The 22,614-nt window shown below is 41.2% G+C and overlaps 1 protein-coding gene across 4 annotated transcripts in view; it reads left to right on the top strand.

Moving 5' to 3' along the window:
- The first annotated feature begins 540 nt into the window (after positions 1-540).
- Positions 541-22,614, top strand: part of RALGAPB (Ral GTPase activating protein non-catalytic subunit beta) — a 101,423-nt gene continuing 79,349 nt past the window's right edge. For 3 of the 4 annotated variants that reach the window (XM_059036304.2, XM_059036301.2, XM_059036300.2), the window contains exons 1-2: positions 551-818; positions 20,300-20,515. In XM_059036304.2, the coding sequence (XP_058892287.1) occupies positions 20,330-20,515 (186 nt within the window). In that variant the 5' untranslated portion in view covers positions 551-818; positions 20,300-20,329. Of the gene's footprint in view, positions 819-20,299; positions 20,516-22,614 lie in introns of all 4 variants that reach the window. The other variant, XM_059036302.2, reaches the window with a different exon arrangement.

The raw sequence follows: 22,614 nt of genomic DNA, 5'->3' as shown, positions 1-22,614 counted from the left end.
CATTGTAGGTGCTCAAACCGGTTGCTCTTGCTATTATTATTACTACTATTAATAATGTCTTATCGCCTATATCAGACTCAGCTCCTTAATGACAAGCTCTGAATCTGATGTCCGATTCATCTTTGTAACACACATCTGGCCTGGAACTGAACATTGCTCATAATGGTATCAATATAAGGGGGCGGCGGGTAAAGGACAACATTTCAAAGGAAGGGTGCTGTAATGGTGTGAGAAATTCCTAGAACCTGAGTGGGAGCCAGAGTCTTGCAGAGAAGACCCTTACTCCGTCCGCATCAAAAACAGGTAGAGTCCCAACTGTTTCGTAGGGACGCATGTGGACCGCCTCCACGTCTGTATTGCGATGAAGTAGGAGAGTCCGTCACTTCACCCCTCCTGCTCCGCCGGAAAGGGAGGCGGGACTATACCCCGCGCGCGGCGATCTGGGATAGCTGCGCACGCGCAGCTTCCGGCTCCGTGTCTTGGGAATTATTTGACGCCGCCTCTTCGGCCCCACACAAGTCTCTGATCAGGCGCGCCGCGCACGCGCAGTAATCCTCTAGGCTCGGGGAGTTATTTGACGCTGCCGCCCCTGGCAGTCGGAAGTTGCCTGAGCCTAGCCGGCCGGCCCGAGTGGCCTTCGTCGACCCGGGCGCCCTGGGAGAGTCGCTGACGGGTGGACGGAGCGACTGCCTGAGGACAGCCGGCCGGGGCAGCGAAAGCGCCGGGCATATGGCACGGGTGGTGTGAGGCGGAAGGCCGAGTGTGGCCGGCGGCGGCGGCGCCCGCCCCAGCAATGCGGGCCCCGCCCGTCGCCTCAGGTAACCAGGCGGCCCTCCCCGTCGCGACCGGACCCTCCCCTCTCCTCCCCTCCGGGCGGTCTGGGGATCGCTAAGCCTTGTTTCTTGGCCCCGGTGGCTCCAAGGGCCCTTCGGAAGCGCATCTCATTTGGGGGGTTACCCACGGGGTCCGGGGGAGCTTGGCTGTGGAGTCGGCGGCTTCTGTCGGGTCTGTTCAAACCCGGGGTGGCCCTTGAGAGCTGCCCCGGCCGGGCGAAGATCTTTCCTGGCAGCCTGGGGGAGGGGGCGGGTCTGGAGCGGAGCTAGACAACTCTGGCGAAGAATCTGGTCCAGCAGAAAGGTTGGTTGTTCGAGTGGCTGTCGCCCTGTGGGGACGATGCTGCCCGTTGCACGGTGACTGTCGGAGGAGGAAGAGTTAATAATGAGAATAAACAGCTAGCCCATGTTAAGCGCTTACTATACGCCGGCCATTGTGCCAGACCATTACGTTCACCCCATCTAACTTCACAACAACCCAGTAAGGGAGGATGATTATCCCCATCTTACTGACGAGGCAACTGAGGCCCTGAATGGTTAGGTGACTTCCTTCCCCAAGGTCACGGAGCTGGTAAATTTGACTCGAGATTCAAGTTCTTAACAATTAGGTCAGTGGCTCTCCAACTTCGCTGCACGTAGAAATCAGCTGGGGCAGCTTTTAAAGATTCCTGATGCCCAGGTAGCAGAGCCAGGCCAATTAAATCACCGTGTTTGGGAGTGGGGTCGGTGGGGGAAGCCAGACAGCAGTATTTCTTAAAGATCCCCACATGAATTCAGTGTGCAGCAAAGTTTGGGAACTGCTACCGTAGATAATTCTGCATCTTAGTAAGACGTTTCAGTGTTTCTCCAGTTCAAGTGTGTAGGAGAATTTTCTGGGAGTTTGTTTAAAATGCGGTTTCCACCCGCAGAGATCTTTTCATTAGGCCCAGGGACCTTTCACACCTTTCACACCTTGTGAAAGCCTGTTGGGGGTGGGAAGTAACTTTCTCTGCAGGATTTGTGAGTCAGCTGGACCTTTAAAAGTGCGTGCATCTCATGCAAAACTGTTAGTTTGCAATTTCCCTGGATACACAGTACTCATGGTTATAGTGTCTCTGATCTCTGGGTCTTGTTTGAATATGCTGTTCTCTGCCTAGTCTGTCCTCTGTGCTTTCTCCCTGCTCCGCCCAGACACACACACTTCTGCTGTTTCTTACACACATGCAAGTAGTCTTTTCTTCCCATCTCTGGCTGCATAACTCCCAGCATTCAAGAAGCCTCTGTGACCCTCACACCTCTCATTCCCAACCACCTTGGGTCTTTCCTGTTTGCTCTTTAGCATCATCATAATGGAATTTAACCAGTGATTTTTCTGTGTTGTATTTCTGTCTGTTTTACTAGATTGTGAGCGACTTGAGCCATGTTTTCTCATCTCTGTATTCCTCCCAGTTCTTTGACATACAGACTCACAAAGGTTTTACTGAATGGAATGTTTGTGTCCCTTTTATGTCACAGACTGCATGCTGCAAACCGATTCTTCTCTATTTCCACTTTTGCAAAAAGTGTTTGGTAGTTCTTGCTCTACAGAGTTTTGTTCTTTTTGCTTGAAAATACTCTAGTTAGGTTCGTTAACTTTTCCATCCAGCAGTTAAATAAACACATTGAGTTCTTACAACGGGCGAGACACTAGGGAAGACTATGTGCAGTCAGCATTGGTTGATTTTTAATATCTAGTTTTATCACAGTCAGATACAATCAGTTCTGTAGTAGAAACCTTTTTATTGCCCTTAGGCCTTTGCGTGTGTTTCCTACTAAACACTGTGCTGTCCAAACTAGTGTTTAGTTGTCATCCACTAAATGTTGTTACCTTGCTGGTACTTGGTAAATACTGGTAGATGGAAGTGCTGTTGGCTATAGTTCATCCTGTTACCAGGAGAGATGACTTAAGAAGTACTTAATAAAGATTAAAACCTTGATGTCAGAGGAATTGACAAACTTAGTATATATTTATTACAGAATGCCTGAACTGCTGTTGCCCAACATATTTACAAATTATAAAGGAAGGCAGCCCGGTAATTCAGATTATATTTGTTCTTGGCTGATCTTAAAATCATGTAAGGTTTATAAAAGTGAGTGAGTGAGTATGTGTATGAAGGTCATTATGAAGAGGTTTTTGGACAATAAAGATTTTTTATAGTAGTTAAATATGGTAAAGTATGTGGAACTGAATAAGAAACACATTTCACGTAATGACATTCTTTACCTCATACAGATTGTTATAGAAAGAGTTTTCTTGGTTCTGTTTTGTACTGTTTACTCAAATTTTAGGCTAAGGCTAATGTAGAAACTGATGGGATAATTTATGTTAAATTCAGATACTCAAGAAACTTGCCCTTGTTTCTCTGATCAGATATGGGCAGAGTATCCAGTTCTGGCCTCAGCACATGGAAGAAACTCAATCTTCAAGCCTGAGGTTTAAGTCTCTAGTTTGATCCCCCAGAAAAGGTGAAAAACTACAATGCTCAGTTAAAGACCAAAAATGACTCTAGGGCTTCCCTGGTGGCGCAGTGGTTGAGAGTCCGCCTGCCGATGCAGGGGACACGGGTTCGTGCCCCGGTCCGGGAAGATCCCACATGCCACGGAGCGGCTGGACCCGTGAGCCATGGCCGCCGAGCCTGCGCATCCGGAGCTTGTGCTCTGCAATGGGAGAGGCCACAACAGTGAGAGGCCCGCGTACCACAAAAAAAAAAAAAAAAAAAAAAAAGACTCTAATCATGATAGCCTGAGACCTAGAAATGTATTCTTTTTAATTTGAGGTACCCATCAGTGTTAGCAGATGTGTTCCCTGACATGTGTAAAGGGCTTTTCGATAGAATACATGATTTTCTTTGGTGCAAGATGATTAAACGTTTTAGAATTAAGGTACATGGAGTTTAAGTTTTAGATGCAGAAAATAGGTAACTTGCCCAAGACTACGTGGTTGGCTGTAGCACACCTAAGAATAGAATGCAGGTCTCCTTCCTCTGGACTCAGTATCCGCTTCCACCCTCATGTGAGAGGATGTCTTGTTTCTTGTTGTTGTTTTGTGTGTGTGTGTGTGTGTGTGTGTTGGGGATGGGGGAAGTGGACAGAGTAGTCTGCTATGTTTGAGATATTAAGTTAGATATATGTGCTTGTAGTATGACATGTACTTTGCTATATAAACTGGGGATATTACGATAAATAAGACACAGCCCCTTTCCTTCAGGAATCTATAGTCTAGTCAGGATTGTAATAAAAGTAAAAGTATAGTATCTAAGGCAGCTCTGTCAAATAGAAATTTCTGCAGTGATGGAACTGTTCTATATCTGCACTGTCCAATATGGTAGCAGTTAACCAGGTGATATTGAAAACTTGAAATGTGACTAGTTTAACTAAGGAACTGAATTTATAATTTAATTTAAATTTACGTAACATGAGGTTATGGCTGCTGTGTTAGAGCATGTCTGATGCATAAAAGATGAGAACTGTGGTGGGAGCAGGCAGGGTATCCATACTTCTTTGGACAGAGTAGCAAAAACTACCTGTTGTCACTTTTGGGGAGGAATGCAGGCAGAACCTGTCTCCCTTTCTTGTAACTCAGGTGTTTGATAGGATCCTTAACAGAATCTGGTGCACAGGTGAATACATTCCTTTTTGGCCAGGCTTGATTGATATTTGCCTTGGGGGTCAATAGGACTACAACAGAAATATGAAATATGTTCCTTTTGCCTTTATTGGTTGTAAAGGTTATATGGATGACCTTGAATGCACTTATGCACCTTAAAATCCAGCATTTATTTACTCAGTTCATTTATTCAGTGTTTTGGCACCCTGTACCCTATTTTTCCTAAGAGAAACAAGGCATGCCTGATAGTGTGTACCTTGCATTTGTACAGCTGTACATTTGTACAGTATGTTGACTTATGTTGTTTTTTTTGATCCTTTTCCCAAGTCACTTTAGCTAGGTACTGCAGGTATTCTCCCTGTTTTACAGGTGAGGAAACTATGACAAAGAAATGCCAAGTGACTTGTCCAAGGTCATATGGTGAGGTGTGGAGTCAGAACAAAAGAAGGAGCATTGGACTAAGAGGCAAGAGGTGGAGTTTCTTGTCCCATCTCTACTGTTACTTGATGTGACCCTGAGCAACTTGTAGAGGCTAGTGACATCTGTCTTGCTTAAATTTCTAGGCTTGTTATTGAACTGAAATGAAGTGACATGTGAAAGCTCTTTGAAAATGATCAATTATGCAAAGGTACATTGTTATCAAGCAAGATCTGCAATAGTTTTTCTGTTGTAGGATGCCACCTTCGTAACTCATCACGTCAGTTACCATGTTGAATACTGCTGTATCATGGATTTATTCATCATGGATTTCTCTTGTCTTCTTCACTATGAAACTTTCTCTTGGGCAGCCATTGTGTCCTATTCATATCTGCCTCCCTACATGTTAGGACAATACCTGACACATAGCAGGTGTTTAATAAATGTTTGTTTAATGAAATGACTGATGTATGAATTTACAAAGTTAAAAAAAACCTGTTCTCTGTAATTAGATTTGAAACTCCTTGGGAGCAAGGATGATGTTTATTCATTATTATAGTCCCTGTGCTTGGTGTATAGAAGGCATGTAATAAATATTGGCTGAGTTAATTGATGTAATTAATGCCAAGCTGTGGTCTTAGTGTGTCTACCACTGTATTGATCATTTTGGTAGTTTGTCAATTAGACCAAACCTTCATGTTACTTTGTGGTAGTACCTACAAGTCATAAACTCTTACCCAGCACACAGTGACCTGATAGTAGAAACATCCAGAGATTACCTAGAAAATGGATACATGCAGAGTTGGGAAGGAGATTAAGTGATCTGCAGGGTAGCACTGTCATCTTTGCTTTCATCCTATCACTTCTGGAGTATTGAAAGTGGAGACTTCTCTGCTCGCAGCTCAAGTTGATAGCCAACAGAGCCTAGCTGGGAAGGAGACTCATAGGATCCTAACACAGCAGTCAAACCCCTCAGCCGTCTGACTTCAGTATCTCACCACAGTGCCCAACCCTCCCTGCAATGTTGCCATCCTTCCTGTCCTCCCCTTCCTCAATATGTTAGAGACACTGGAGTCTGCTTTACTGCTGTCCCTTCAGCCTGTCTTAGATACTTCCGTCAAATTTCCTTAATAGGAATTCAGTTCCTGTTGTATTATTCCTATGATAAAGCTAAACTTTCTCTCATTCTCTGCCCTCAGTTTTTACTAAGTTAATTTCAAATCTCCAGTCTGAGGATTCATAGTATTCTTCCTCCATAAGAGCTATCATTTTGTTGATTGCTTACTATGGACTAGATAGGACATGTTCCAAACATCTTACATGTCTTGATTCTCTAATCACAACTCCAAAGTAGACTGTTATCCTACTGTTATCTCCATTTAACAGTTGAGGATGCTCAGACACAGAGGTAGAGCAACTTTTGCAGGATTTTCCAACTTGCAGGTGGTGGAACTGGGATTTGAATCTAAGAAGTCTAGTTCCAGAGTCCTGGCTCTTAACCAGTCTCCTATTTGTTTTCATGCTTCTCATCTCTGTGTTTAATGGCTACATTATAGTATATAGAGTTAATATGCCCTAATTGTGAAGGTATTCCATTATTGATGGACAGTTAAATTCTCATCACTTCCCTATCTTATGTGCAATACTACAGTGAATGAATGCCTCGTGCATTTTTCTGTTGAGTTGTTTATCAGGATAAATTAAGTGGTATTACTGGGTCAAAGCACCTGATATTACTATGTCTCCCACTATGTATTGGCAAAACATTCGTGCTGTCCTTGGGTGAATGGTTAGAAAAATGGCATTAGCCTGAGGTGCCTTACAAGTGTGTCAATTTATCGGCAGGTTAGAGCTACAAACAATTCCATGGCAAGTGGACTAGGCAATCAAGGCCCAGCAGGGCTTTGCCTGAAAGGTTGATGCACATATGAACATCTTTGCCCAGGAGGACCTAGGCTGTGAAACAATTCTGGTTCTTGAAACTACAGATGTTCTCTGAGATCTCTGGGTTGCTTTGGACATCTTGCAACAGCAAGAGGAGGTTCTTATTTGTGTGTTTAAGACTAGGCTGGCCACTGACAAAACTGGACCCAACAGGACTTACCCTGACAAATCTGTGACATTACACTCTGCCCTCATCTTTTTTTTTTTCCCTAACAGCAACAAACATGAAACAAAATGAAGTTATAGGACTTCCATAGCTGGGTTATAGGCCCAGACCCTGGAGCAGAGGTGGGTTAGGGTGACTTTCAGGGCAGCAATGGCTCATTCATAGTGTATGCCTCCCTACCTTCCCTCCACAAGAATCATGCTAATTCAGTTACCAAAACTAGCATATGCCTTTATCTTTGATCAGAGGTGTAAATTGACCCATAGATGAGTTCTTTTTAGCTTACATCCTGTTTTTTTTTTTTTAAACTTGAATTAGTTGCCAACATTTAAAGAGTGGACTTCACAGAGATGTCCAGATTTTCTGTGTCTCTTGAAAAACTGGATTATCAGGCAACACTGTGTCTACATTCCTTTAAGGTAATAGTTGGCTAGGGCTGATTGTGTCCTTTAAAGAGAACCTTAATTCTCTAATTTGCCCCAATTTGTACCGTACCCACTTCACCCCATGTTTGGTTTCCTAGACTGGAGGTTTTCATCCTTCCCAGACCTAATATTGGTAATGACTGCTTCAGTATCCTGAAATTAACAGATAATATATAACCTACCAACACATAGAATTTTTTAAAAATCTGTGAAACTAACAATAACAAATGAAAACCATAAATTACTATCCTTCCAATAAAATTAGTATTTCGTAAAAATGCTCAGGTAGAGCTATACTAGAGGACATAACAAAATGGTCAGATGCTTGTGTCTACTTATAACTTGAGAAGTAAGACAGTAATATGGCACTTTATATTTGACATTTTGAAATAAGGGCTAAGTAAGTAGCATGTAGTTCTTGTGATTGTGTTCCTGACAGCAGTGTGTGGTATTAGCAACTCAGACACCACGCAAGGTATGGCCTTTGGTGATGTAATTGTTCTGAAATGGTGAACAATTCTTGGGTATGGTAAGGTTCCAAACATAAAAAAGTTGAATCTTTCCTCGGTTTGCATGGTTAATTGTGTTACTGGAAAATTAAGTGTATATTAAAATAGCACAAAATATTTTGTATTAATGAGTAAAATGAAGTTAGATTTTTAGCCTTAGACAATTAAGAACAGAATGATTTTCTGGCAGACATTAGAAAGTCAGGTGAAATGTTGCAAAATTATTCATTGTGCAGGACTGTCACCTGGGTTACAGGATGTCTAGATATCCTGGATCTGCCCATAAATACCAGTAACATGCCCCAGTTGTTGCATTAACCAAAAGTGCACTTACTATTTCCAAAATACCCTGGGCGGGGGCAGTCCTTTTTTTTTTTTTTTAAATTGAAAATCATTGCCTAAACTCTAGAGTGTGTCCTGTGGCCTTACCTCCTAAATCAGTGAGTTTTTATCACTCATTTTGCTAGTTTAATATTTACAAAATGATGCCTTAGTTACTTTACTTTGTGTTTCTTTGATTTTTTTTTTTTATGTTTGTTTCCAACGTTTATTTTCTCTTCATTGTTTAATTTGCCTCTGCAGTTGGCCCTTTCTATTGGTGGGTTCTGCATTTGCAGATTCAACCAACCATGAATCAAAGATATTTGGGGGAAAAAAAATCGAGAAAATTCCAAAAAGAAAAACCTGAATTTGCTGTATGTAGGCAGCTATTTACACGGCACTTATATTGTACTTACAACTATTTACATAGCACTTACATTGTATTAGGTATTATAAATAATCTAGAGATGATTTAAAGTATATAGGAGGATGTGCATAGGTTATATGCCACATATTTTTTTTTTTTTTTTTTTTTTTTTGCGGTACGCGGGCCTCTCACTGTTCTAGCCTCTCCCATTGCGGAGCTCAGGCTCCGGACGTGCAGGCTCAGCGGCCATGCCTCACGGGCCCAGCCGCTCCGTGGCATGTGGGATCTTCCCGGACCGGGGCACGAACCCGTGTCCCCTGCATCGGCAGGCGGGCTCTCAACCACTGCGCCACCAGGGAAACCCCCCACATACTTTTATATAAAGGACTTGAGCATCTGTGATTTTGATATTGTCGGAGGATCCTCGAACCAGTCCCCCGTGGATACCAAGGGACAACTGTAATTATAAGATACATCTTTGTCTTATTTTTTGTCTTTTATGCATTTTATTGAAATTTAGCAGCTGTATTTTTCTATTACATGTGTTAAAATATTTTAGTTCGACTTTTTCTCTCTCTCGGTCTTAGTTGCAGTACGTGGGCTCTTTAGTTGGGGCACGTAGTTGGGGCACTTGGGGTCTTTAGTTGCAACATGCAGACTTCTTAGTTGCGGCATGCATGCAGGATCTGATTCCTGGACCAGGGTTTGAAACCAGGCCCCCTGCATTGGGAGCTCAGAGTCTTATCCACTGGGCCACCAGGGAAGTCCCTACCTTACATGTTTCTTGAAGCATTTATTTCATTTTCTTCCATGTAATCATTTAAACATTAATAGATTTGAAGAATTTAAATCTCTTACATTTAAAAACTTTAAATTTTTTTTTTTTTTTTTTTTTTTTTTTTTTGTGGTACACAGGCCTCTCAGTGTTGTGGCCTCTCCCGTTGCGGAGCACAGGCTCCGGATGCGCAGGCTCAGCGGCCATGGCTCACGGGCCCAGCCGCTCCGCGGCATGTGGGATCTTCCCAGACCGGGGCACGAACCCGTGTCCCCTGCATCAGCAGGCCGACTCTCAACCACTGTGCCACCAGGGAAGCCCTTTAAAAATTTTAAGAAGAATTTAAGAGCTATTAATCCTGTTTTGATTGGTCTTTCATAGTGTTTTTTCAAGAAAGATACTCCTGTCTTTACTTCAGAATTGGGAAGGGTGGTAGCTGTTTCTTAAAAATGCAAATTCCTATGCCCTAACCCAGACCTATAGAATTGAGCTTTTTAGGGATGGAGTTTTGAAATCTACATTTTAAACCAGAGGGCTCCCCCCTCAATGATTCTTATGTATACAGTGGAGTTTGAGAGCTAGCTTGTCTTTTGTTTTTTTTTCTTAAAACATTTTTTTCCCTCCAGCAATGTATTATCCGAAATAGCCGCTAACTATTATTTAAATATTCCTTGAATATTTGAAAACCATCCAACTACTTTTTTTATACTAACAAATAGCTTAAAGCAAATGGACATTTTCAATTTTTATTTGTATACAACATGCAAAATTTTGGACTTCCTTCAGTGGCATAAAGGGAACACCTTCTAACATCTTCCTTTTTCCCATTGATAAACCTTGGCATTCTGAAACATTCAGTATTCACTGTGTGCCAAGGACTTCTCAAAGATTCAGGAAGTGAGGTAGGTTTCCCCTCAAAAAAGGTTGACACACTTGTGGTGAAGATATCTTTACAAAGCTAACGAATAACCAAATGTGAAGCTTAATATGAATAGCCTGTAGTAGGCACTCAGAGCTGGTGAAGAGGGGTGACTGGAGGAGTCAAAAAAAGTTTTACCAAAGAGGACATTTGAGCTGTGCTTTGAAGTGTGAAGACTTCATAACGTAGAAAGCGGTGGGGAACAGCATGAGCAGTAATATAGGGTATGAACAAACTTGTCGGTTTTGAGCAATCATCAGTAGTTCTTTGGGTCATAGCTTGGAGGATGGGGTGGGAAAGTGGCCATAGAAGATAAAACTGGGAACGTGGATAAGCAATTTCAATTAGAATTTTAGCAAGGTTTTTTTCTTTAATTGGATAAAGTCATCTTAACTTTTGTATAAAAGAGTAAATGCCTGAGAATAGGTGATAAAGTTTTGAAAAAGAGTAGTCAAAGTAAAGGGGGCTTCCTTTTCAGATGTTAAAACATTCTATAAAGTCACTGAATGTAAATCATTATGGCTGGACTTTCCTGGTGGCGTAGTGGTTAAGAATCCGCCAGTGCAGGGGACATGGGTTCTAGCCCAGGTCCGGGAAGATCCCACGTGCTGCAGAGCCTGTGCGCCACAACTACTGAGGCTGCACTCTACAGCCCACGAGCCACAACTACTGAGCCTGTGTGCCACAACTACTGAAACCCGTGCGCCTGGAGCCCATGCTCCGCAACAAGAGAAGCCACCACAATGAGAAGCCCATGCACCATAACGAAGAGTAGCCCCCGCTCGACACAACTAGAAAAAGCCTGCATGCAGCAACAAAGACCCAATGCAGCCAAAAATAAAAATTAATTAATTTTTAAAAATCGTTATGGCATTAGCATAGGAATAGACAAATAAATAGTTGAACAGAACAGATTTGTAAATAGATTCCTATAGAAATGAGAGTTTAATATATGACAAAATTGGTATTTCAGGTCAGTGGGAAAGGACATGCTTTTATTTTTTTGTTTTTCGTTTTTTGGCTGCATTGGCTCTTCGTTGCTGTGCATGGGCTTTTTCTAGTTGTGGTGAGTGGGGTCTACTCTTCGTTGAGATACACGGGTTTCTCATTGCCGTGGCTTCTCTTGTTGCGGAACACGGGCTCTAGGCGGGTGGTCTTAAGTAGTTGCAGCATGCGGGCTCAGTAGTTGCAGCGCATGGACTTAGTTGCAAGGATGTGTTTTTAATAGATGATGTTGACACAACTTACTATACATCTCTAAGAAAATAAAATTGGATCTTTCCTATACCACTCGTAGAAGTAAATTCCAGGTGATATAAAACTTAAATGTGAAGAATTAATTATCTTGCATGGAAATCTAGTAACTGCATTATACACTTTAGGGTTATGTCTTTAAACTTCTGGACCTAGACACATAATAAATATTTTATGTATTTTACATTATGACCCAGAATATATGCATATATAAAAAATGAAACAAGTTACACAGAACATCACTTACCTTTACTGTGTGTGGTGCCTTTATTGTGTATTCTATTCCATATAATTAAAAAGTATTATCTATTTCATTTATTTTATGACCCACAGTTTGAAAAACACTGATACAGGGGATAGGAGGGAGAAATCACCTAAGCCAGACTCAGAACTAGAAGTTATAAAATTAAAAAAAATATTTGGCTAGAATAATGAAATTTCACTTCATACCTGGCAAATAAATAAATATGTAAATAAATCTGATTCTTGGCAATAGATTGGGAGTGAGAGGAGGGAAGGGCTCTCATCCATTCCTAATGTAAATGGGAGTTGTTACAGCTTTTTGGGAATCTGTCTGGCAAGACCTATTAACATTAAAAATACATATACTCCTTGATCCAATGGTTTCACTCTTGGAAACTTGTTCCATAGAAATTAAAAGGCCACTACTTAAGGATATATAAGCAAGCATATTTATTGCATATTATTTCCTGGTGACAAAATATGGGAAATGAAGTAAATGTAAATCATTGGGAGACTGAATAAATTGTACCATATCGTGGAATATTACACAGCCATTAAAAAGAATCTTATCGGAAGGATATTCATGAGGTACTGGTGAATGGAAAAAAGATGTAGAAAAGTATATAGTCCCTAGCTATGTGTGTATATAAATTATTTTAATATGACTGAGTTATGGTGGAGCAAAATACACAAGGAAGTGTTAAGTTGGTTAAATGGATTATCTATTCAGGGAAGTGAATTATTTGGGTAGGGAATGAAGACAAATATAAAGGGTAAAAAATCACACTAAAACAAAACAAAAAACCTTGTAGTATAATGTTCTTGTGCATTTATTGAAGAGATTATAGTGTGTGTATTATACTGTATACTATATGTATATGTATGTGTGTGTGTGTGTTTATATATATGTTCATAAAAAAAGGTGAGAAAAAATGTTGTGTGGGTGTAAGTTAATACTCTGATGAGAATGGCAGCCTATCAGAGTCTCCCCTTTTTTCCCTTCCATTTAAAAAAAATGCTTATTAGTCATCAGTTTTATACACATCAGTGTATACATGTCAATCCCAATCGTCCAGTTCATCACACACACACCCTCTCCCCGTGGCTTTCCCCACTTGATGTCCATACGTTTGTTCTCTGCATCTGTGTCTCAATTTCTGCCCTGCAAACCGGTTCATCTGTACCATTTTTCTAGGTTCTACATATGTGCATTAATATACGATATTTGTTTTTCTCTTTCTGACTTACTTCACTCTGTATGACAGTCTCTAGATCCATCCGCGTCTCAACAAATGACCCAATTTCTTTCCTTTTTATGGCTGAGTAATAATCCATTGTATATATGTACCACATCTTCTTTATCCATTCATCTGTCGATGGGCATTTAGGTTGCTTCCATGACCTGGCTATTGTAAATAGTTCTGCAATGAACATTGGGGTGCGTGTGTCTTTTTGAATTATGTTTTTCTCTGGGTATATGCCCAGCAGTGGGATGGCTGGATCATATGGTAATTCTATTTTGAGTTTTTTAAGGAACCTCCATACTGTTCTCCATAGTGGCTGTATCCATTTACATTCCCACCAACAGTGCAAGAGGGTTCCCTTTTCTCCACACCCTCTTCAACTTTGTTGTTTGTAGATTTTCTGGTGATGCCCATTCTAACTGGTGTGAGGTGATACCTCATTGTAGTTTTGATTTGCATTTCTCTAATAATTAGTGATGTTGAGCAGCTTTTCATGTGCCTTTTGGCCATCAGTATATCTTTTTTGGAGAAATGTCTATTTAGGTCTTCTTCCCATTTTTGGATTGGGTTGTTTGTTTCTTTAATATTGAGCTGCATGAGCTGTTTATATATTTTGGAGATTAATCCTTTGTCCATTGATTTGTTTGCAAATATTTTCTCCTATTCTGAGGGTTGTCTTTTTGTCTTGTTTATGGATTCCTTTCCTGTGCAAAAGCTTTTAAGTTTCATTAGGTCCCATTTGTTTATTTTTGGTTTTGTTTCCATTATGCTAGGAGGTGGATCAAAAAAGATCTTGCTGTGATTTATGTCAAAGACTGTTCTTCCTATGTTTTCCTCTAAGAGTTTTATATAGTGCCCGTCTTACATTTAGGTCTCGAATCCATTTTGAGTTTACTTTTGTGTATGGTGTTAGGGAGTGTTCTAATCTCATACTTTTACATGTACCTGTCCAGTTTTCCCAGAACCACTTTTTGAAGAGACTGTCTTTTCTCCATTGTATATCCTTGCCTCTTTTGTCATAGATTAGTTGACCATAGGTGCGTGGGCTTTCTATCTTGTTCCATTAATCTATGTGTCTATTTTTGTGCCAGTACCATATTGTCTTGATGACTGTAGCTTTGTAGTATAGTCTGAAGTCAGGGAGTCTGATTCCTCCAGCTCCGTTTTTTTCCCTCAAGGCTGCTTTGGCTATTTGGGGTCTTTTGTGTCTCCATACAAATTTTAAGATTTTTTTGTTCTAGTTCCATAAAAAATGCCATTGGTAATTTGATAGGGATTGCACTGAATCTGTAGATTGCTTTGGGTAGTATAGTCATTTTCACAATATTGATTCTTCCAATCCAAGAACATGGTATATCTCTCCATCTGTTGGCATCACCTTTAATTTCTTTCATCAGTGTCTTATAGTTTTCTGCATACAGGTCTTTTGTCTCCCTAGGTAGGTTTATTCCTAGGTATTTTATTCTTTTTGTTACAATGGTAAATGGGAGTGTTTCCTTAATCCCTCTTTCAGGTTTTTCATCATAAATGTATAGGAATGCAAGAGATTTCTGTGCATTAATTTTGTATCCTGCAACTTTACCAAATTCATTGATGAGCTCTAGTAGTTTTCTGGTGGCATCTTTAGGTTTCTCTATGTAGAGTTTCATGTCATCTGCAAAGAGTGACAGTTTTACTTCTTGTTTTCCAATTTGTATTCCTTTTATTTCTTTTTCTTCCCTGATTGCCATGGCTAGGACTTCCAAAACTATGTTGAATAATAGTGGCGAGAGTGGACCTCCTTATCTTGTTCCTGATCTTAGAGGAAATGCTTTCAGTTTTTCACCATTGAGAATGATGTTTGCTGTGGGTTTGTCATATATGGCCTTTATTATGTTGAGGTAGCTTCCCTCTATGCCCACTTTCTGGACAGTTTTTATCATAAATGGGTGTTGAATTTTGTCAGAAGCTTTTTCTGCATCTATTGAGATGATGGTTTTTCTTCTTCAGGTTGTTAATATGGTGTATCACATTGATTGATTTGCATATATTGAAGAATCCTTGCATCCCTGGGATAAATCCCACTTGATCATGGTGTATGATCCTTTTAATGTGTTGTTGGATTCTGTTTGCTAGTATTTTGTTGAGGATTTTTGCACCTATATTCATGAGTGATATTGGTCTGTAATTTTCTTTTTTTGTAGTATCTTGGTCTGGTTTTGGTATCAGGCTGATGGTGGCCTCATAGAATGGGTTTGGGAGTGTTCCTTCTTCCGCAGGTTTTTGGAAGAGTTTGAGAAGGATGGGTGTTAGCTCTTCTCTAAATGTTTGATAGAATTCACCTGTGAAGCCATCTGGTCCTGGACTTTTGTTGGAAGAGTTTTAATCACAGTTTCAATTTCATTACTTATGATTGGTCTGTTCATATTTTTATTTCTTCCTGGTTCAGTCTTGGAAGGTTATACCTTTCTAAGAATTTGTCCATTTCTCCCAGGTTGTCCATTTCATTGGCATAGAGTTGCTTGTAGTAGTCTCAGGATGCTTTTTATTTCTGTGGTGTCTGTTGTAACTTCTCCTTTTTCACTTCTAATTTTATTGATTTGAGTCCTCTCCCTCTCTTTCTTGATGAATCTGGCTAATGGTTTATCAATTTTGTTTATCTTCTCAAAGAGCCAGCTTTTTGTTTTATTGATCTTTGCTATTGTTTTCTTTATTTCTATTACCTTTATTTCTGCTCTGATCTTTATGATTTCTTTCCTTCTGCTAACTTTGTGTTTGGTTTGTTCTTTCTGTAGTTCCTTTAGGTGTAAGGTTAGATTGTTTATCTGAGATGTTTCTTGTTTCTTGAGGTAGGCTTGTTTAGCTGTATAAACTTCCCTCTTAGAACTGCTTTTGCTGCATCCCATAGGTTTTGGATCGTCGTGTGTTCATTGTCATTTGTCTGTAGGTATTTTTTGATTTCCTCTTTGATTTCTTCAGTGATCTCTTGGTTATTTAGTAACGTATTGTTTAGCCTCCATTTGTTTGTGTTTTTTACGTTTTTTTCCCTGTAATTGATTTCTAATCTCACAGCATTGTCAGAAAAGATGCTTGATATGATTTCAGTTTTCTTAAATTTACTGAGGCTTGATTTGTGACCCAAGATGTGATCTATCCTGGAGAATGTTCCGTATGTGCACTTGAGAGAGAAGTGTAATCTGCTGTTTTTGGATGGAATGTCCTATAAATGTCAATTAAATCTTTCTGGTCTGTTGTGTCATTTAAAACTTCTGTTTCCTTATTTATTTTCATTTTGGATGATCTGTCCATTGCTGTGAGGTGTTAAAGTCGCCCACTAGTATTGTGTTACTGTCTATTTTCTCTTTTTTAGCTGTTAGCAGTTGCCTTATGTATTGAGGTGCTCCTATGTTGGGTGCATATATATTTATAATTGTTATATCTTCTCCTTGGATTGATCCTTTCATCATTTTGTAGTGTCCTTCCTTGTCTCTTATAACATTATTTTAAAGTCTTTTTTATCTGATATGAGTATTGCTACTCTACCTTTCTTTTGATTTCCATTTGCATGGAATATCTTTTTCCATCCCCTCACTTTCAGTTTATATGTGTCCCTAGGTCTGAAGTGGGTCTCTTGTAGACAGCATATATATGGGTCTTTTTTTGTATCCATTCAGCAAGCCTATGTCTTTTTTTTTTTTTTTTTTTTTTTTTTTTGGTGGTATGCGGGCCTTTCACTGTTGTGGCCTCTCCCATTGCGGAGCACAGGCTCCGGACGCACAGGCCCAGCCGCTCCGCGGCACACGGGATCTTCCCAGACCGGGGCACAAACCCGTGTCCCCTGCATCAGCAGGCGGACTCTCAACCACTGCGCCACCAGGGAAGCCCAAGCCTATGTCTTTTGGTTGGAGCATTTAATCCATTCACGTTTAAGGTAATTATTGATATGTATGTTCCTATGACCATTTTCCTAATTGTTTTGGGTTTATTTTTGTAGGTCCTTTTCTTCTCTTGTGTTTCCCACTTAGAGAAGTTCCTTTAGCATTTGTTGTAGAGCTGGTTTGGTGGTGCTGAATTCTCTTAGCTTTTGCTTGTCTGTAAAGCTTTTGATTTCTCCATTGAATCTGAATGAGATCCTTGCTTGGTAGAGTAATCTTGGTTGTAGGTTCTTCCCTTTCATCACTTTAAGTATATCATGCCACTCCCTTCTGGCTTGTAGAGTTTCTGCTGAGAAATCAGCTGTTAACCTTATGGGAGTTCCCTTGTATGTTATTTGTCGTTTTTCCCTTGCTGCTTTCCATAATTTTTCTTTGTCTTTAATTTTTGCCCATTTGATTACTATGTGTCTCGGCATGTTTCTCCTTGGGTTTATCTTGTATGGGACTCGCTGCACTTCCTGGACTTGGGTGGCTGTTTCCTTTCCCATGTTAGGGAAGTTTTCAACTATAATCTCTTCAGATATTTTCTCTGGTCCTTTCTCTCTCTCTTCTCCTTCTGGGACCCCTATAATGTGAATGTTGTTACGTTTAATATTGACCCAGAGGTCTCTTAGGCTGTTTTCATTTCTTTTCATTCTTTTTTCTTTATTCTGTTCTGCAGCAGTGAATTCCACCATTCTGTCTTCCAGGTCATTTATCCGTTCTTCTGCTTCAGTTTTTCTGGTATTGGTTCCTTCTAGTATAGTATTCATCTCAGTTATTGTATCGTTCATCTCTTTTTTTGTTCTTTAATTCTTCTAGGTCTTTGTTAAACATTTTTTCCACCTTCTCTTTGCCTCCATTCTTTTTCCGAGGTCCTGGATCATCTTCACTATCATTGTTCTGAATTCTTTTTCTGGAAGGTTGCCTATCTCCACTTCATTTAGTTGTTTTTCTGGAGTTTTATCTTGTTCCTTCATCTGGTACATAGACCTCTGCCTTTTCATCTTGTCCATCTTTCTCTGAATGTTTTTTGTTCCACAGGCTGCAGGATTGTAGTTCTTCTTGCTTCTGCTGTCTGCCCTCTGGTGGATGAGGCTATCTAAGAGGCTTGTGCAAGTTTCCTGATGGGAGGGACTGGTGGTGGGTAGAGCTGACTGGTGCTCTGGTGGGCAGAGCTCAGTAAAACTTTAATCCCCTTGACTGCTGGTGGGTGGGGCTGGATTCCCTCCCTGTGGTTGTTTGGCCTGAGGCAACCTAACACTGGAGCCTACCTGGGCTCTTTGGTGGGGCTAATGGTGGACTCTGGGAGGGCTCACTCCAAGGAGTACTTCCCAGAACTTCTGCTGCCAGTGTCCTTGTCCCCACGGTGAGCCACAGCCACCCCCTGCGTCTGCAGGAGCCCCTCCAACATTAGCAGGTAGGTCTGGTTCAGTCTCCTATTGGGGTTTCTGCTCCTTTCCCTGGGTCCCGATGCACACATTGCTTTGTGTGTGCTCTCCAAGAGTGGAGTCTGTTTCCCCCAGCCCTGCCGAAGTCCTGCAATTAAATCCCACTAGCCTTCAAAGTCTGATTCTCTAGGAATTCCTCCTCTCGTTGCCGGACCCCCAGGTTGGGAAGCTTGACGTGGGGCTCAGAACCTTCACTCCAGTGGGTGGACTTCTGTGGTATAAGTGTTCTCCAGTCTGTGAGTCACCCACCCAGCAGTTATGGGATTTGATTTTACTGTGATTGTGCCCCTCGTACCGTCTCATTGTGTCTTCTCTTTGTCTTTGGATGTGGGGTATCTTTTTTGGTGAGTTCCAGTGTCTTCCTGTTGATGATTTTCCAGCAGCTAGTTGTCATTCTGGTGTTCTCACAAGAGGGAGTGAGAGCACGTCCTTCTACTCTGTCATTTGGTTCAGGGCCACAAATTTTCCCTTCCGTTTTTGAGACTGCTTATTTTAGGGTAGTGGTGCCGGGGGCGGGGGGAACATCAGGATATCCTTAGTGGGGTTCCTTATAAATTCTAAGGAAATTGAGGCAACTTTAACGGTCAGTCGCATCCACCCATCCTTCACATTGTAGGTACCTTGTTCGATTCTGGTGCATCCTTTATGCATTCCCATTTTCAGGGGCTCTTGGTTCAGAGGAGGACCATGTCCTCTTGAAAAACACTGATACTTTTGAGCTGGAATGAGGTTTTGTAAGATAAAATTAAACAAAGCTACCAGTTTGAAGAAAAACTAGTTTAAGGTATAGAACTTTTTAAAGCTTAAGTGTATCCTTAAACTCTGCTGGCTGGGCAAACAGATTTCAGAGCAAGTAGAAAATGAAAGTTAATAGAAATTAATTGGAAAGGACTAACCATCCTTGATTTCTCCTCATGAGTATGGCATTTATGATTGTAATATTTACATTGCATTCATATAGATGTTTTCTGTGGCTAAAGTTTCTCATTTATATGGTAGACTTAGATATCTTTTCATGGAGAATATACAGCATAGGGAAAAGCAGGACACGTCATGGAGAATGTATAGGTTAGAGAGCGGCAGTACATGCTATGGTTAAGACCCTGGTCCCTGGAGCCCAACAGATGTGGACTCAAAACCCACCTCTACCATGTTATAGTTGTGAAGCCTCAGGGAAGCAGCAGACCTCTCTATGCCTCAGTTTTTTCATCTGTGAATTAAGGATAGCATTACTTAATTTTCATAGAGTTGTTATGTGATTTCACGAGTAGTATGTAGTAAATGCTTAGTAAGTGGCAGGTCTTTACATGTTTTCTGAAGGACATTGACTTCCAGGGGTTCCATTACCAGAATAATGTATGCCACTGCTGTAGAGAATAAAATATTCTCAAAGAATTTTATGTCTGATTTGAGGACATTGGTGGGAAATTGCAGGGGTATGTTTCCAGCAAGTAATAGGTACTTGGAAACTGTTGACTGAAAAATCTGGGACCTAGAGTAAACCCTTTCCTTTGTCTCCCTTTCTTACTTAGAGCATACCCTTCTTCTATCTTTTTCTATCCTGGAACATGAAATGTAGAAGGTTCCTTCATGCTGTGAGTGTACCAAATTTGATTATTTTATCCCCTTGCACGGTGGCCATCTGCCCCAGCTCTACTCTGGGCTTCTGAGGGCTCTTTTGGGGAAGTGCTCAGGCAGCTGCTTCCCAGGGTCTGCCTTTCCTACCTGATCTCACTAAGAGGCTATTTGGGACATTCTCAAGACATTTAAATGTTTTTTTTCCCCTTAGTCTTCTCAAGGCAGTATATTTACAGCTTTTTTTATCTTGCTATGTAGGGTAAATATGTATTTTACTAAGTTTTATTAGTTTGCAGCAATATAGTTTGACTGGTAATTCTCTTTTGTCTTTTCAGGTGCCATTTGGATAGTCCTTTAGCGGCACGATGTACTCTGAGTGGAGGTCGCTGCATTTGGTGATTCAGAATGATCAGGGCCACACCAGTGTGCTACACAGCTATCCAGAGAGCGTTGGGCGAGAGGTGGCCAATGCGGTGGTTCATCCTCTCGGGCAGGCCTTAGGTACCCTTTCAGCGGCTGGTGGTGAGAGTTTGTTGAAAACTGACAAAGAAGTAAGTGTTTTTTCATTTCATTCTACTCTGTGAAAATATAAGTTTGTTACAGACTAATTTGTTTAACATTGTCTTTTTAAGTGGATTTCTGCTCAATGTAGTGTGACGTCTTAATTTGACCGTATTTGGGTTGAGGGTTGGGGCCCAGAGTCTGTGGGAGTTATGAGGAATAGGTTGTACCGTTGTGCTGTTGGGACTTCCTGCTAGCCGGACCCAGTTCTCCACTTGAGCTGTGAGCTGAGACAGAGACTTGCCTGTCAGGTCCCTTTCCCTAAGTTTTAGGCTTAGTCTTCAGATTTCGTGTTTGGAAGGTCTTCATTCCTACCTCTAGATGGCCTCTGACTGAAGGCCTATCTTGTGTTTTCTTCAGGCTACATATATGTGCGAGGCTCTCCCGCTGTCTCCATCCTAGTCTACCATTGTCTGACTTCTAGGTTTAAGAGTGCTACAGAGCAGCTAAGTCTGTATAGCTGTGAGCCCACGTGGTTGGAATGGGGGTTGTGTTTGCTGTTCCTAAAGATGAGGAGCTTTTGGAGTGGCTTGGCCTAGAGCTGTTCCCCTGTTCTTGGGTTCAGGGGATGGGGCTAAAGTTAAGTTGCCAGTGGGAAGTCATGAAGGGGCCCTGATAATGGAGTGATACAGAGCTTGCTAGTATGAGGTCTGGCTAAGATCGGGATTAGAACTTGGCCCCTGTGCTTGAGGACATTCATAAAACCTTTAGGCTTTGGGTTTACCTATTTCTCAGACACCACCGCCCCACCCCACACCGTTTTTCACTTACATTTTGATTTCTTGTGAAGGAGAGATTAGAATTAATCGAGATATAAGACAACTCTAGATAGGAGACTAAGGTTTATAGCTCAGGAAGCATTTTATTTACCCTCTGTAGGCCAAAGAGCCTGGGTTGCTGAAGGGGAAGCCCCTCATACTGAGGAGCATTTTCTTCTCAGAGTGCCCTGGCAGAGACTTACCCCGAGGACCAGCACTTGTCCTGGCGCACTCTCTTCTTGGTGTGTCTGTAATTCCTTCTGCCCTCTCCTGGGAAGAGATGGCGCGTGAGAAGATAAAGGTGCTCAGTGCATCCCTTGTTTTTTCTCCTTTCCTACCCTCAAAAGGATATGAGAGAATAGGTCTTGAATCCAGTGTCCTCTGGAATTATACAACTGAACTATTGTGTGAAGATATTACCAAAGATACCTTCTCCTTGGTCTTTCCTGTGATAATTAGGGACTTGCAACCTCTTTTAAAATTCTTTCTCTTGTTCAGCTAAATCCCACCCCCTCCATACCCCTTCCCACCTCATTTGTCACAGCTTCACTGTGCTTTTATAGTCACTTTTAACATTTATTGCTGTTATATGTTACTTTCTATTATATTGTTATGTATTTTCTACCCTTAGCCTTTGTAGTTCTGAGGTTAAAAATTTCAGTACATGTATTTATCTTGTTAGATTTAGCTTTAGTTTTAAGCTGTTATAACCTTTTTAAAAAATTATTATTTTTTATTTGTTTATGTTTGGCTGCATTGGGTCTTTGTTGCTGCGCATGGGCTTTCTCTAGTTGTGGTGAGCAAGGGCTACTCTTCGTTGTGGTACACTGGCTTCTCATTGGGGTGGCTCCTCTTGTTGCAGAGCATGGGCTCTAGGCTCGTGGGCTTCAGTAGTTGTGGTGCGCGGGCTTCAGTAGTTGTGGCTCACAGGCTCTAGAGCGCAGGCTCAGTAGTTGTGGCGCATGTAATTGCTCCACGGCATGTGGGATCTTCCGGGACCAGGGCTCGAACCCATGTCCCCTGCATTGGCAGGTGGATTCTTAACCACTGTGCCACCAGGAAAGCCCAAAGCTGTTATAATCTTTTTGAATCCTGAATTTCTATTTAACAAGTAAGTGTTTTTTTTGTTTTGTTTTGTTTTTTTAGCTTTGTGATATCTACAAATGGTCAGCATGTAATCTGTTTTTCTCTAAGTTAAAATCTTGGCAGAGCCTTTGGCATGCCATTGGGCATCTTCGTCCAAAATGATCTTGGTACAGTAATCCACTGCTATTGTCCCATGTTATTTTGACCAGTTACAAATCCAACCATTCTACCTCCTTCTGGACTGT

This window comes from Kogia breviceps, chromosome 14 (genome assembly GCF_026419965.1).
Source record: "Kogia breviceps isolate mKogBre1 chromosome 14, mKogBre1 haplotype 1, whole genome shotgun sequence".
Taxonomy (NCBI): domain Eukaryota; kingdom Metazoa; phylum Chordata; class Mammalia; order Artiodactyla; family Physeteridae; genus Kogia; species Kogia breviceps.
The sequence above is the reverse complement of the archived record's forward strand: the minus strand, read 5'-3'. Positions and strand labels throughout refer to the sequence as shown.